At 46.0% G+C, this 15,408-nt stretch overlaps 1 protein-coding gene across 4 annotated transcripts in view; it reads left to right on the plus strand.

Annotated features, from left to right (window-relative positions):
- The window catches only part of NPAS3 (neuronal PAS domain protein 3), a 959,432-nt gene extending 944,499 nt beyond the window's left edge, over nt 1-14,933 (plus strand). For 3 of the 4 annotated variants that reach the window (XM_061394930.1, XM_061394928.1, XM_061394927.1), the window contains 3 exons: nt 4,498-4,645; nt 8,181-8,305; nt 10,464-14,933. In XM_061394930.1, coding sequence (XP_061250914.1) covers nt 4,498-4,645; nt 8,181-8,305; nt 10,464-11,848 — 1,658 coding nt within the window. In that variant the 3' untranslated portion in view covers nt 11,849-14,933. The remainder of the gene's footprint in view (nt 1-4,497; nt 4,646-8,180; nt 8,306-10,463) is intronic. The other variant, XM_061394929.1, reaches the window with a different exon arrangement.
- Nucleotides 14,934-15,408: the final 475 nt, after the last annotated feature.

The raw sequence follows: 15,408 nt of genomic DNA on the forward strand, positions 1-15,408 counted from the left end.
TTTTTTAAGGACTTCTGTATCAAATAACTTTGTGTATGCATGCTTAGACATGTCCTACTATTTGTGACACCATGGACTGTAGCCTGCCAGGCTCCCTTGGACTCCATGGGACTGTCCAAGCAAGAACACTAGAGTGGGTTGCCATTTCCTTCTCCTGGGGATCTTCCTCACCCAGGGATCGAACCCGTGTCTTCTGCATTGGCAGGCAGATTCTTTACTGCTGAGGCATCTGCAAAGCCCGTATCAAGTAACTTACATCATGCTTATTTCTGTTTTTCTCCACGAAAGGGATTTTGTAAAATAGACTAAAACAGTCTCTCATTTCTCTCCATTATTTAAAGCTAGAATCCCAAAATAAAAATAACAGCCCTGGATTAGTGAGAATTGAGAAAGTTTTTGTGTTTATCAAGTTGTCTAACTTACTACAAACTAAAAATCCCTTTCAAACTGGCACCAAGGTGGCTTTTCTTCTTGAGCTGATTAGAACCACATGAGCTCAGGAAAAGCTGTCAGATCCTGCCTCTGGCACAGCTGGAATGATCCAACTGATTTGCTAGTACGATTTAAAAAAAAAAAAAAAAGGAAACTTCATCCACAAATCATACATTTATGTTCTAGAGCCTCAAGCAAAAATTATTCCCTATTCATTTTAAAAGAAGCAAAATTCCACTGTGACCTCTTTTATAGGTCCTCTGGAAAAACAAAAGCACTGGGGTGATCTTGTGGTCAACATTTCATATAGTAGGAGCTAACTGTCCCTCAGACAGCAAAGAGATCAAACCAGGACATCAACCTAAATGTAATCCTAAAGGACATCAACCCTGAATATTTATTGGAAGGACTGATACTGAAGCTGAAACTCCAACACTTTGGCCACATGATGCAAAGAGCCGACTCACTGAAAAAGACCCTGATGCTGTGAAAGATTCGGAGACGGCAATGGCAACCTACTCCAGTACTCTGGCCTGGAAAATCCCATGGACAGAGGAGCCTGGTAGACTGGAGTCCATGGGGTCGCTAAGAGTCGGGCACGACTGGGCGACTTCACATTCACTTTTCACTTTCATGCATTGGAGAAGGAAATGGCAACCCACTCCAGTGTTGTTGCCTGGAGAATCCCAGGGACGGGGGAGCCTGGTGGGCTGCCATCTGTGGGGTCGCACAGAGTCGGACACAACTGAAGCAACTTAGCAGCAGCAGCTGGAAAAGACTGAAGGCAGGAGGAGAAGGGGGCGACAGAGAATGAGATGGTTGGGTGGCATACTGACTCATTAAACATGAGTTTGAGTAAACCCGGGAGATAGTGAAGGACAGGGAGGCCTGGGGTGCTGTAGTCCATGGGGACGCAATGAGTTGGACACGACATTACTGACTGAATAGGAGCTAACTCAGACCCAGCCTTATCTCCAGTTATCTAGATTTCCATAGACATATGGGGGGTGTCATTTAGAAAACACTGATCCTCAGAAAACAGTCATGATCTAACACCATGCTAGAATGTCTCCCTTTTCATAATTCTGTTTGTCAGGCTGGCCCAGAGCAAATCAATGGATTAAGTCAAACTTATCTTCTTGAGCTGACGGTGATAGGCCCCTGGATCTGCTCTGTGGTGTTGACCATATTAAGTAAAGGCACTCAAGTAGCTCCTGATTCCCCAGGGGACCCCTCAGGGGTCCCCTCCTTCCCAGCCTTTTTACCACCACTTCCGCACTAAGCCTCCCTGGCCTGCCTGTCTCTCACTGAGGTCTCCTCTCTTTGCCAGATGGCCCTTGGCCTGAGTGATAAATAATATCATGTAATCATGGATCCTAATAAAGTTGTATTTATCTTCTCAGGAAACACAGATGCACCTAATCAGATCCAGAGTCATGCTGCCTGAACCCAAAAAGGTGACACCTCATCAGTCTTTTAGTAAATAAAGCCTTTCTGTCCCTTCACAACACACGCATGGGGCCCACTCCCAAGGCTGATGATTCACTGGTCATGCATTCCAGAAAGGAGATTTTGCTTCTTTGTTTATAAGAAAGTATTATTAGGAAGGGAGTGATGATCTTTATGTTAATTCTGCAAATTCTTCCTTGGCTTTATAATTTTTGTCTCATTTTGCTATGCACTGCATGGGGTTTCCCAGGTGGCACTAGTGGTAAAGAACCTGCCTGCCCACGCAGGAGACAGAAGAGACATGGATTCAATTCCTGGGGCGGGAAGATCCCCTGGAGGAGGGCCTGGCAGCCCACTCCAGTATTCTGGCCTGGAGAATCCCATGGACAGAAGGTTGCAAAGAGTCAGATATGACTGAAGCCACTAAACAACAACAAAGCACTGCATTGTGGAATAGTCTTTTTTTTTTTTTTAATTTTTAATTTTTGCATGCTTTGGGTCAAATTCTAGTCCAAAATCTCTAGCCAGGCTGAGCTGGGCTGGCCTGGCATCTCAGTGTTTTCTTCATGTGACTCTAAAAAAGGGACTTCTTAGGCTCTTTGCCTTTATTGAAAAGTGTAGGACCATTTGAAATAAGCCCTTATTCCAGATACACAGCAGGAAGAATTATACACCAACACTGTTTGGGGTACTCTAAGTTTTCTCTGCGAAAACAGTGGGCAGAATTTCATAACCCATCGTTCCTCTATTAATAGTTAACCAGGCTGAGAGGATCTGAATAAAAGCACATCTTGTTGCATGCAACAATGGTTTGACAGAAGAGCTGTACGGCAGAGTCAGTATTTTACTGCTTTCAGCTTCACTACGCAGTTTTGTAGTCGGGGAAGCCATGCATGCAGAATGGCAGAACTTACAATTGCCTACAAAAGCAGAGTACAATCCTACCTGTGGAGCCTCGCCACCAAGAGAAGGTGACAGTTCCGGGTTTTAAAAATACCCTAAACTGTAGAATAGTTTCAGAAAAGAACTCATCAGTCTTTGAAGCACTCATCAAAGCAAGCCATTTTCAAGCAACTGTTGAAACATAAGTATTAAATTTTATAGTCATCCATTTGGTATATTTTGCGACCAAAAAAAAAGGAGAATGGGAGGAAAGCATTGAAGTTTATGTGTTTATGGATAAAATATGTGGAGGTTTGATGTTTGATCACTTTCAGAGCCAGGAAGAGTGGCTCAGACACAACGGGAAGAGCTTCCACAGCCTTAAACACAGCTCTTTTCCAAAGTGACTTCCCTTTACCCATCCACACCCCCTCCCCAAAAAAATCAAAATGTACTTCACGAAACTATTGTATATGAAGCACTTATTAGCCATAATTAAATGGACAATATGAATTTACTACGTCTTTAGGACTCTGGCTTGTTCTGGTTTAGAGCAAGATGATTAATGCAAATACATATTACTTGAGATAACCATTTAGCAGCTAATTTAGCCAAATTTATTACAGCAGTTAGAGGTTTTTCATTTTAGCAGACGGAGACAAGGACATGCCAAAAGTGGGCAGCGTGGACGAGTGCACACTGCCCTCTAGTGGCCAGCCAGCTGGCGCGCTGCTGGGGGGAGTGCCGTCACTGAGATTCCTATCCAAGCGATAACAGCAGGTTGTGCACGTTTCCGGCATCCTTTTAAACCCTTCCCATCTATAGCACTTTATTCCAGGGGCTGATTTACTGCACTTTCCCCCCTTTTACTAGCTCAGGAGTACCCAGATACAAATCAAATCCATTTCAACCTGGCAAGATTTTGGTTAAAGTATCACTTTTAACATCTGCATTTTAAAGCTCTTTCCGTGGGTATTTAATGGCACCGTTTCACATTACTGATTGTTTTTACTTGTTCTTCATTTGGGGCCATATTTCAGAGTCTGTGCGGAGCTGTCACTCTGTTTAGCTCTAGCCAAGTCAATCCTGTGCCTCCCTTAGGCCAGCCTTTCTCTCTGACTTGGTAAGGGAATGTATTTTGTATTTGCTGAACGTTCAGCAAATTCTCCCCAGAATCTCCCAACTGACCCATGTAGATTTAGTTCATGCTATAAATTCTGTTCAACATGATCAAAAGGCACCGATGTATAAGGACACAGGTTGAGATGGCTCGCGCTGAGGTGAAATGATCAGACAGAGGGGGAAAGCATCTTCGGAACCATTCAGATATCCAGAATCGCAGAGGGGGCTACCTTGAAGCCATGAATAAATCACATCCAGATTTGCCTGTGGTCCCATCTGACGTCAAACCCTCCCTTGACAACATCCATGCCGCATTAAGTGTTCTGTGAGCCAGCAAGATCTGCAGTCCTGTTATCCTTCCTTTCACACCATGACTGCCCCAAATGGAATCAAGTCCTGCTACAAACATAGTAACCCTAGCTCCAGAGCTGCCGCTCCACTGAATTGGTGATTTTATTTGTCCTACTAATGGCATTCTACATTAAGCATACAGAGGGGCACCCCTGACTCAGTGCAGAAACTCCTCTTTCTAAGCTTCAGATTTTGCAGAGATAATGATCATTTCACCCCAGTCTTAACATGCGATGCCTTCTGCTTTGTTTTTTCCACTAGTGCTGAATAAGGGCCAGTGTGTGACCAAGTACTACCGCTGGATGCAGAAGAACGGAGGCTACATCTGGATCCAGTCTAGCGCCACCATAGCTATTAACGCCAAGAACGCAAATGAGAAGAATATCATCTGGGTGAACTATCTTCTGAGGTATATTTCCAAATTCTTTCTCATTCCTGTCTCAGTTATAAAACATAAAGCCCGATGGTTAATAGCTGACATGTATTATCTTTTGATAGTATCTGGTGTGGAATTATATGGAAATTCCGCTTTTCTTTCTACAAGAGTCAAAGAAATGGGAAAGGATCAAAGTTATGTCAGTAGGGACTTCCAGGGCAGACCTGTGAACTGTTCAACAGTTCTTGATCAGCCCACATTTGGGCGGCTTTGCAGAAGTTGCTTTGGTTTCCCCACAATCATTCAGGCCAGATAAAGAACACAGATGTTTGCCTCCAGTGGAAACATTCAAAAAGCATCTCCTTCTCCCCGACACACTCTCATACTCATGCACTCCAACCCCTGCAAAAATGGTGTGAAAGGGGATGGGGAAGAAGTGGCAGAGTGCACCATATTCCTCCTGTATCCCATCCCTTTGAAGCCCTGAGCATATTACATAGGGTTAGATTCCTCAAGCACTCGTTTAGGTAAGTGAAGGGAATCACTTCACAAGAATCGAGACAGTTTCAGTATACAGATGAAGGAGTCTTCTTTTGCCTGCTCTGTGATCTCAGGCAAGTGTGACCGCTACTTGAATGCATCCTCAAATTTATATCCATTAATGCAGCCAAGCTCAACAGCTTCCTGAATTCCAGTGTGCAACAGCATTCCTCTCCCCTTCCTCAAATGCTTGCTGCCTATGCATTCAGACGAGCACCACGGTAACCAAGACGAGCCTGGGTGGTCTGCATCTGGGGACAAGCTGTCTGAGATCTTCACCAATCCTGCTAGGAAATTCTCCAACTGCCCAGCCTGGCTCCCTCCCACCACCGTCATTCCAGTCTTTGGTTTCTCTTGGCCTAAAGCCACTAAGCAGGGCCCACACATGGCCTTAGGAGGTGAACTGCCAGTAGGTCTTCTGAATGGAAGTTGTTACCCTTTGGCTGATAATCTCAACAGGGAGTACCCGAATCCCGTTTTTCTTTGAGACTGAGAAGCTGACAGCCGTGGCTCATCAGCACGCTGACCCCTCAGTGTGTTCGCCTCCACTGGTGACTTGAAGGCATGAATGTGCTTGGTCCCAATAGCATATCAATCAGACACTAATGATTATTGCTCTAGAGAGGGCTTTAATGTGTACCACTTAGAAGAGTCTTCATTCATCTACTTTCTTTTTCCTTTTTTTGACCTCTTCTACTCTACATTAAGTCTCTCTAAAGGTAAAAGTATGAGTATTTAATGGGGCTTTCTCCAAAGCCTGCTTTTCATGCAAACTATGCTCTGTGATACACCCAAGGTGGGTTCTGCTTTCAGGGAATTCTTTTACTTAGAGGTTTATGGAATAGTCACTCTAGGCAATGCAGAAGGTTATAAAAACTCACATGCCAAAGAAAAAACAGAATAAGGTATTGCGGCATTGATGTTCATTGGCTAGGCAAAAATGGTGTTGTGCCAGAGAGATCCATTATTCTTAAAATTTAGATGTTAGTGGGACTTCCCTGGTCCATGCTGCAACTAAAGATCCTGGGTGCCGCAACGAAGAACCAGTACAGCCAAACAAATAAATAAAAATAAATATTAAAAACATTAGACATTAGTAAGAGGGACACAGAAGTCTGAAAGATGGCTGTCCCCCTGCTGCTGGAACCTCGGGAGCTAAACTCATCCCATGGTTGTTCACCTGATTCAGGGAGATTTCTTCCCATGTGGATCTTACGGCCTCATCAGCCTCATGACTTCCTACTCTGCCCCCAAACAGAGGGACAGGGAGGGTTAGGAAGAGGTCAGTCTGTGCTACTCTGGAGCAACACTCTCGGTCCACATGAGGATCACACGGAGCAGGCTCATGAGCATTGGTTGCTCCTGTTCCACCCAGTTCCATCTGGAGAGGAAGGAAGTAATTTGGGTATCAAAGACCAGCCTCCTGGCTCAAAAAGCCTCAGCCTCAGGCCAGCCAGACCTGTTTCTGCAGACCTGAAGACTCCCCATGGGTTCACTACTAGAAGATCGTACATCATGGCAGCTGGACCACAGGAGGCTGAAAGAGATGAACTCCAGCGAGAGGGAGGACCCCCAAGTCAGACACCCACCAGGATCACTTCCTCGCCTGGAGGTCTACAAAGACAGGCCTTGGCCTTGGCCAGACAGCAACTACTGAAGTTGGCTTTTCCCTCCCATCTTCTTATCCTTTGCTCCTCCCTGAGCAGTATTTTCCTGCTCCCTCTCCTAGCCAGAGTCCCTCACTTCTGGGCCCCCTCTAGGCTTGCAGTTCCCTGTTCTGAAATTACTTCAGTCATCTCCTCCAGTCTTCTTCCTATGCCCTTACAACACGTGGTAGAAGACTGCGTAAGGGTTAAGACCACCTTCCCACCTTCGGCTCAGCTAGAGAAGGCTCTGCTGCTGATGCTAATTCACACTAAGGAGTAAATGCTAAATGCCCGATCATTTATCTTAGAGAATTAACGCCACCCTCCCCACCCACCACCCTGGGGATATTGGCGACTGTAGAGCAGTTACTGAAACAGTGCCTTTTTGATACAGGAATTTCACTAGAAATGAGCTAGGGAGCCAGTAATCATCAATGGTAGGTGTCTGGCTGACTGGCCATGATATCAACAGGAGGACAGAAGAGGGCATTCTCCATTTGGAGGAAAGAGGCTTTCCTTGTGCCTTCAGATTACGGTAGCCTATCCTGCTTGGGTGCTGGGCTGGCCTTGGAGTGGCATTTCATGAAGATCGCTAGCTCAGACTGACCGAACATACTCCCTTTTCCAGGAGAGGCATTCTTCTGAATTAAAAGTGGAACAAAAATTAAGCACTTTTGTGCATATGGGGTTAGATCTATTCTGTTAGGGCCTCTCTCACACTGGGACTCTCCCCACTGCAATCAGATTCCAGCTAACAAGCCACAGGTGTACACCACATGAGCAGATGAAACTGTGATTGTAATGGGTGTGTTGACAGTTCAGTAGCCATAATCCATGCAGCCCAAAGTGCACCTGTGCATCTGTCAGATCGTTAGGCGCTGGGGGCTCTGCCCCCCACTACCCCTGTGCCCCCCTTCCACACACACACAGCCTCAGAGCCATCTGAACAGCTGAGGAGCTCCATCAAGGAGCCAACACAAGGGTACTGAAACGATGGCCTCATTAGGAGCCCATGAGGCAGGGGGACGAACTGGTGAGGGTACTCGGTGCATCCTCCGTTCCCCCAGGTGTGAGACGGGGTGGAATGTTAAGCAGCACAGTTCCCTGGCCCCCAGTGGTATCTGATTATTTAAAAGCTTTTCAGTGGCTTTCATGTGGCATTTGGGTATTCATCATTGTAGCAAGGTGCACCTGTACCCCAGCCATGCAATCCAAGCTTCTATAAAAGTCCTGTGATGAGCTGAGAAATGATTTCATGGTTAATCTTCCAAACTCTCTGAGCTCCCCAAAGTTTGGGGCATGGAAGTGGAAAAAGGATGGTCAAAAGCAAGCCATCCCAAATGGGTGTGTGCACTCCTGATGAACGCCTCCCTCCCCCACAGCAACCCCGAGTACAAGGACACCCCAATGGACATCGCACAGCTCCCTCACCTGCCGGAGAAAACTTCGGAGTCCTCGGAGACCTCCGACTCTGAGTCAGACTCTAAAGACACCTCAGGTATTACAGGTATTACAACTTCTCCATGTTCTGCGGTTAAGGCTTGCCTTTCCAAACATGAGGGGTGGGCAACGGCCAGAGGGCCATCATCTGAATGAAACAACTGGTCAAATTTGACATAGAGAAGTCAGTCATGTCAAGGTATTACTGAGCCTTTCTCAACACACATTTGTATATATACTTATATACCACTACATACATATGTACACATTATATATGTGTGTGCACATACATAAAACACACACACTTATGTATGTGATATTATATAAATATATTCATGTATATGGGCTTCCCTGGTGGCTCAGATGGTAAAGAATCTGCCTGCAATGTGAGAGACCTCGGTTTGATCCCTGGGTTGGGAAGATCCCCAGAAGGGAATGGCAACCCACCCTAGTATTCTGGCCTGGAGAATTCCTAGACAAAGCAGCCTGGTGGGCTACAGTCCACTGGATTCCCAAGAGTCGGACAGGAATGAGTGACTAACACACACATGCTGCTGCTGCTGCTAAGTCACTTCAGTCGTGTCCAACTCTGTGCAACCTCATTGGCAGCAGCCCACCGGGCTCCCCGTCCCTGGGATTCTCCAGGCAAGAACACTGGAATGGGTTGCCATTTCCTTCTCCAATGCATGAAAGTGAAAAGTGAAAGTGAAGCCGCTCAGTCGTGTCCAACTCATATGTAAAACTATATACATATATGCATATTGCTATATATTAATACACATAGCTATATTATACACAAATTTACAGAGACTGATTGATTTAGCCATCGCTTAATGTCAGCCCTCCATAGGGAAGAAGCCCTGCCCTAACCCCATAGCGAGCTCCACCCTCTTTACCAGAGCAGACAGCAGGCTATCTTTGTTGCTCCAAGACAGACTGTGATTTGAGCCCCAAATGTTCACATGCTCACCAAGCTGGGATGGAACCCCTAAAGTGGGATACTCAATGGCATCAGTAACTGACTCTTTCTGTGTGCTGGACTGTTAGTCATTTTCTGAATCTATGCTGAATAAATCCACGCTTTCCCTTTCCTAGTTATTTTGGGAAGCAGACTGAATAGTTCTTTGGAACACAGAAAAGTTAACATAAAAATTTACTTTTCCTCCAATCCCCAGTTCCCTTCTACAGGCACACATAGATCCAGGGAGCACATAACTCAGAGAATTTACAACTGCAAAAATTCCTTCTAACCCAACCTTTTCTGCTAAATAAAGGAAAGCCAGAGTAAGTGACGTGATATGCCCAGGGTTCCAGTCCAGGCTGCCATCCAAATCCATGTAGCAGAGCCATGAAACCGGCATCATCCCTAAATGTTTTGAGGTTACATTACTAAGAAAACCTATCCTCCCTAAAATGTGGCAGATGACTAGGGCTCCCCCACACAAGCCCCATCCATTGGGAACCTGCTCCTGTGAACACATATCCCTCTACTCCAGACAGCCTCAGGGAAGCAGGAGGAAATGAGGAGGCTCTTGATAGTTTTCTGCATTCATTTGAGGGTCTTCACTAGGGCAGAGTTCCAGAACAGACAATGTCTGCCCCTTATTTATACAGTATATAGCAGTGAGCCAAAAAGACAAAAATCCCCCTGCCCTGTGGAGTTTGTATTCCAGTTGAGGGAAAAGACAATAAAAATAAAACACACAAATGAATCAGATGACATTCAGTGCTCTGAAGAATAACAACTCTAGGAATAGACAGTATGATTTTCGATAAGGAGCAAATATTTGCCAGAAGAAAACTCACACCTCTTTGGGAGGTCACCTTGCAAATCATCATTCTCCTGTGCCACTGACACCTTATTCCAGGTTATGCACGCTGATTCCCCGAGTATTTTTGCAGAACTTCTCAAACGTTAATGTGCCTAAGAATCACCTGGGGATCCTGTTCAAATGAAGGATCCTATTCAGTAGCTCTGGGTGGACGCCTAGGATTCTGTATTTGGAACAAGCCTCCAGGTGATGGGGCCCGTGCTCTGGGAGTCACTCCCCCACCCCCCATAACCTCGGTCCTCACGAGAGAGAAAGCCAAGGCTTGAGGTTTCCAAAGTGGTGGAGGGAGCAGCAGCTCAGGATGGGACAAGACACCCAGCCCTCCCCTCCCCCACCCCCGCAGGTGCGCGTTGTGCTGCTAACCTGACATCTCCTGTGTCTCCCCCCACACAGAGGACAACGAGAACTCCAAGTCCGACGAGAAGGGGAACCAGTCGGAGAACAGCGAAGACCCGGAGCCCGACCGCAAGAAGTCAGGCAACACGTGCGACGACGACATGCACTGCAATGACGACGGCCACAGCTGCAGCAACCCGGACAGCCGCGACAGCGACGACAGCTTCGAGCATTCGGACTTTGAGAACCCCAAGGCGGCCGAGGACGGCGGCGGGGGCGGCTTCGGGGCGCTGGGCCGGATGCAGATCAAGGTGGAGCGCGGCTACGTGGAGAGCGAGTCGGACCTGCGGCTGCAGGACTGCGAGTCGCTGTCGTCGGACAGCGCCAAGGACTCGGACAGCGCGGGCGAGGCGGGCGCGCAGGCCTCCAGCAAGCACCAGAAGCGCAAGAAGCGGCGGAAACGGCAGAAGGGCGGCAGCGCCAGCCGCCGGCGCCTGTCCAGCGCGTCGAGCCCGGGCGGACTGGACGCCGGCCTGGTGGAGCCCCCGCGGCTGCTGTCGTCCCCCAACAGTGCCTCGGTGCTCAAAATCAAGACCGAGATCTCGGAACCCATCAACTTTGACAACGACAGCAGCATCTGGAATTACCCGCCCAACCGGGAGATCTCCCGGAACGAGTCGCCCTACAGCATGACCAAGCCCCCCAGCTCCGAGCACTTCCCGTCCCCGCCGGGCGGCGGCGCGGGCGCCGGGGGGCTGCACGTGGCCATCCCGGACTCGGTCCTCACCCCGCCCGGCGCCGACGGCACCTCCTCCTCCGCCACGGCCACCGCCCGCAAGACTCAGTTCGGCACGTCGGCCCCCGCGGCCTTGGCCCCCGTCGCCTCCGACCCACTGTCGCCCCCGCTGTCAGCGTCCCCGCGGGACAAGCACCCCGGGGGCGGGAGCGGGAACGGGAACGGCGGGGGTGGTCCGGGCACTGCCAACTCCTTGCTGTACACCGGGGACCTGGAGGCTCTGCAGAGGTTGCAGGCGGGCAACGTCGTGCTGCCGCTGGTGCACAGGGTGACCGGGACCCTGGCGGCCACCAGCACGGCCGCACAGAGGGTCTACACCACGGGCACCATCCGCTACGCCCCCGCCGAGGTGACCCTGGCCATGCAAGGCAACCTGCTGCCCAACGCGCACGCTGTTAACTTCGTGGACGTTAACAGCCCGGGCTTCGGCCTCGACCCCAAGACGCCCATGGAGATGCTCTACCACCACGTGCATCGGCTCAACATGTCGGGACCGTTCGGCGGCGCAGTGAGCGCGGCCGGCCTGACGCAGATGCCAGCCGGCAACGTGTTCACCACGGCGGAGGGACTCTTCTCCACGCTGCCCTTCCCGGTCTACAGCAACGGCATCCACGCGGCACAGACTCTGGAGCGCAAGGAGGACTGAGCGGCGCCCCCTGGCGGCCTGGCGGGGGGCTCCGCCCGCCCCCGGAGGCATCGTCAGCGTTTTCGTTTAGACCTTTGATTCTAGCACTTTGAATTCGAGCAGGTCAGCATCTTCTCTTCGCCACGACGGTCCCCGTTCCACCCCCTTTTCTTTCTTTCACTGGACTCATTCTTTCCTGTAAAGATATTTTTTATTTTTGGGGGCCTTCAGAGGGTCAGACGACCGGTTGCCTGCCCTTTTGTCTTCTTCTGAGATGTGTGTTGGGTTGTTTTGCTCTCTTTTGCATCTTTATTGAGATGTCTTTCATGTGTATATGCCTCTGCCATAGAATACTCAGTCTTGTGGTCAAGAGATTTCTCAAGTGACAACCATTGGGTGTTCTTCGTAAAGATCTTGATATGATCAAGATTGAAAGAGACAAGCATAAACAATGTGCCCTGTTTGACTAAGTCAAATGAAATGGGGTGGTGTTTTGTTTCTGTTCCTGATTCCTTTGAAAATAGGGGGATAGCATTTTAGAATTTTATGCAGAATTTAATTCTCTTTTTATGGTTAAGATTTTAAGATTTTCTTACTTGCACATAAAAATAATTTGGGTTCTTAAGCTTAATTTCTGGCCTGTGACTAGAATGTTTAAAAACAAAAAGTTGGACTAAATGTTAATTACTGAAACATTAACTTAATTTCTAAAACCATGGTGCTATCATTTATTAATCTGTAATGTCTTCATACAAAATGCAGCTCCTGGGCTGGGTTTTGGAAAAAACAAACAAAAAGTGTGTTCTGTCCTGGTCTGGAGTCCATTGCTGCAGTCTCCTTGGTTAGTTAAGACAAAGCCCTCATTAACGTTTGCTGCAGGACTTAAAATTTACCTCCCAACTAACAAACATAGCCTCACATTAAATTTAATGGGTCAGGAAAGCCCTTTTTAAAAGGGTTTTTGGAAAACTCAATCAAACTGACTTGAGGAGCAGTTTAGGTACATTCTGCCTTTTGTTGAGCTTTTTTCCTTTCCTTTTCTCAGTCTAACTGAGGCTAATTTTTACAACTTCAATAACACTTCAGAGTAAAAGAAGGAAAAAATATTTAACATTTTTTTTTCATTTCTTGCTTAAAAAAACAAGGAAGGTTGTATTTGTATTTTGGGGGACTGATTTGATGGATTTTTTTTTCCCCTTTGGTTCTTTTATATCTAGGTTGGAACCAATAAGGTTTAAAACTAATGAATGGGTTAAAATAAGCTTCAAACAGATAACTGCAACTGAAAACTGCACATTAAGTTAAAAAAAAAAAAAGAAAAAAAGAAAAAGGAAAAAAATATCCTATTTTGTCTTCGTTGCCAGAAATCAGTGTAGTGTCAAACACTCCAAATGACTGTCAAGTATAAATTCTTCTTCCACTCCATTTTTGGCAGCTGTTTGTTAAGGCATCTAATGACAGATGTGAGAACTGTAACGTGTGCGCTGTGTACGTGTCCTTGGCCGTCAGTCCATTGCAGTTTCAATGTGTTTCTATATGCGGTATATACTAAGCTAATGTAGTTGTTTTGTCCTTTGTCTTCTCTGTGCTCTATCTCTAGTCTGGAGTGGTACAGTCCCATTCCTGCAGTCCTAGTGAATCAGTGATTCTTGGGGGTTAGTGACTTTTGTGTGGTGGCCTTCCTCTGTAACGTCACCCTACGCTGCTTCTACTGTCTGTGACTCTTCCGTTTCACTTAAGATTCCTGCTGTTGCTTTACTGGTGTATATTCTCCTGACCTCTCCCCTTTCTTTCCCTCTCTCTCGTCTCCCCTTTTCCTGCCTCGTCTCCCCACCACCCCAACTTCGCCCAAACCTTTTTCATTCTCAGAGATAAAAAGACTCTTAACTAGCTCAAGGTTAATGGAGCCATTTTTTTCCCACAACGGAATTCTGGGTACGACTCTTTCTTCTGCAGTGCCACGCAACGCACTGAAGAATAACGCTCAGATGTATGAAATAAATTGATGCCATATAGCCTCAGTTGTTAACATTCCCAGAGTCCCTTGTGCTCTACCTATAAGCAGTGGGTGCTTTTCTTTGGTTTCTTTCCAGGTTGGCTGATGGAGCAATATATAAAGCAATTTACCAGTGAGACAGAAAATTATTTCAAAGGTCAACCAACATTTTTTAAAAACAAAAGGGGAGGGGGGGGATGGACTATAGAATTGTCATATATATTTGTTTATGTGTGCAATGCTAATTAATAGAGTAACTCGGCTGTCCTTTGAATATCACTGTGTTGAGTGGATTCCTCCTGGCCCTCTGATTCCATGAGTTGGGCCCAAACCACTGTGGAATAGTAACAAAAAAAAAAAGTTTAATGCCACAAATTTTAATAGCGAGTGCTTACTTGAAGGATCTGAGTAGTTGTAGAAGGTGAAGAAGGCCAATCATGAAATTTAAAGATTAATTTTGGAAGCTCTACTCTAGCTATCGAACAATCAAAGGAACGCACCTATCAGCTACAAAGAACAGCTAGACAGCTGTTGGTTTTTTTTCTTTCTTTTATAAATGTTTCTGTGTTGTGTCAGAATGATTTCTGGTGATTTAAACTAACAGATAATCACAGCTGCTGTCTAAATCCATAGTGTTAAAATTACAAAATGAAAAAAAAAAAAAAAAACTTCATTACCTGTGAAGCCTGTGTCTGTGTTTTTAACTATTTCTTGTACAAATATATGAAAACTTTTATGAGGAGACTGGTGCCAAGTAGCTGAATAATGGGGAAAGGGATATTCTGTTCGTAAAAATCTTAGCAGTGTTACCAACTCTACAATATATATATAAAAAAATTAAAACGTTACAAAGCGACAGCTATGGTACATTTGTTTTGTGTGAAGCTAACCCGGACCTAACTTCCTGAGTGCCTGGCTTATTTTGAAACATTTTTTTTCATTGACCATTGATAATGCTGCAAATCAGAAATGTACATACTTCATTTACAACAGGGTTCTTTTTATACTTTTGTAGATTCTCATACATGTCACATACATGGTTGTCTTTATGTAACTTAATTTTTCATCCACAGGTGCCATTTTCATAATAAACTTCTCTTGGATTTGTTACTATCTGGCATCATTTCTTTTACATGTAACCATCCTAACTAATGAATGCTGGTAGTATTTGTTTAAGCAGGTACCTTGGTCATTATTCTTGATTTAAAAAGAAAAAAAATTTAAAGCATCCATATTTTTGCTAGTTTTGGACGAAATGCATAGCTTGTGTACCGATAAGGCTGACAAGGCACAGATTAAGATGCTAATCCAAATACTACACCAAACTTGCAACCATCCTAAATTTTCAGCTACCCAAACTCATTGTCATATGAGCATTGCTATGCACATTATCAAAGCTGAACAACAGGCCTGCAACATTAACCACTATGGGAAGTGTGCATTTTTTTCTTGATTAATGCAGAGTAAGTGGTGACAGTTTTCATACATTAATCATTCAAAATGCACTCGATATTTTCATTTATTACAAGCTGTAATGTATAACCAACTGTTCCATGCTTATACCTTCTCTTTATACTAAATATGT

Source organism: Bos javanicus, chromosome 21 (assembly GCF_032452875.1).
Source record: "Bos javanicus breed banteng chromosome 21, ARS-OSU_banteng_1.0, whole genome shotgun sequence".
In the NCBI taxonomy this organism is placed as follows: domain Eukaryota; kingdom Metazoa; phylum Chordata; class Mammalia; order Artiodactyla; family Bovidae; genus Bos; species Bos javanicus.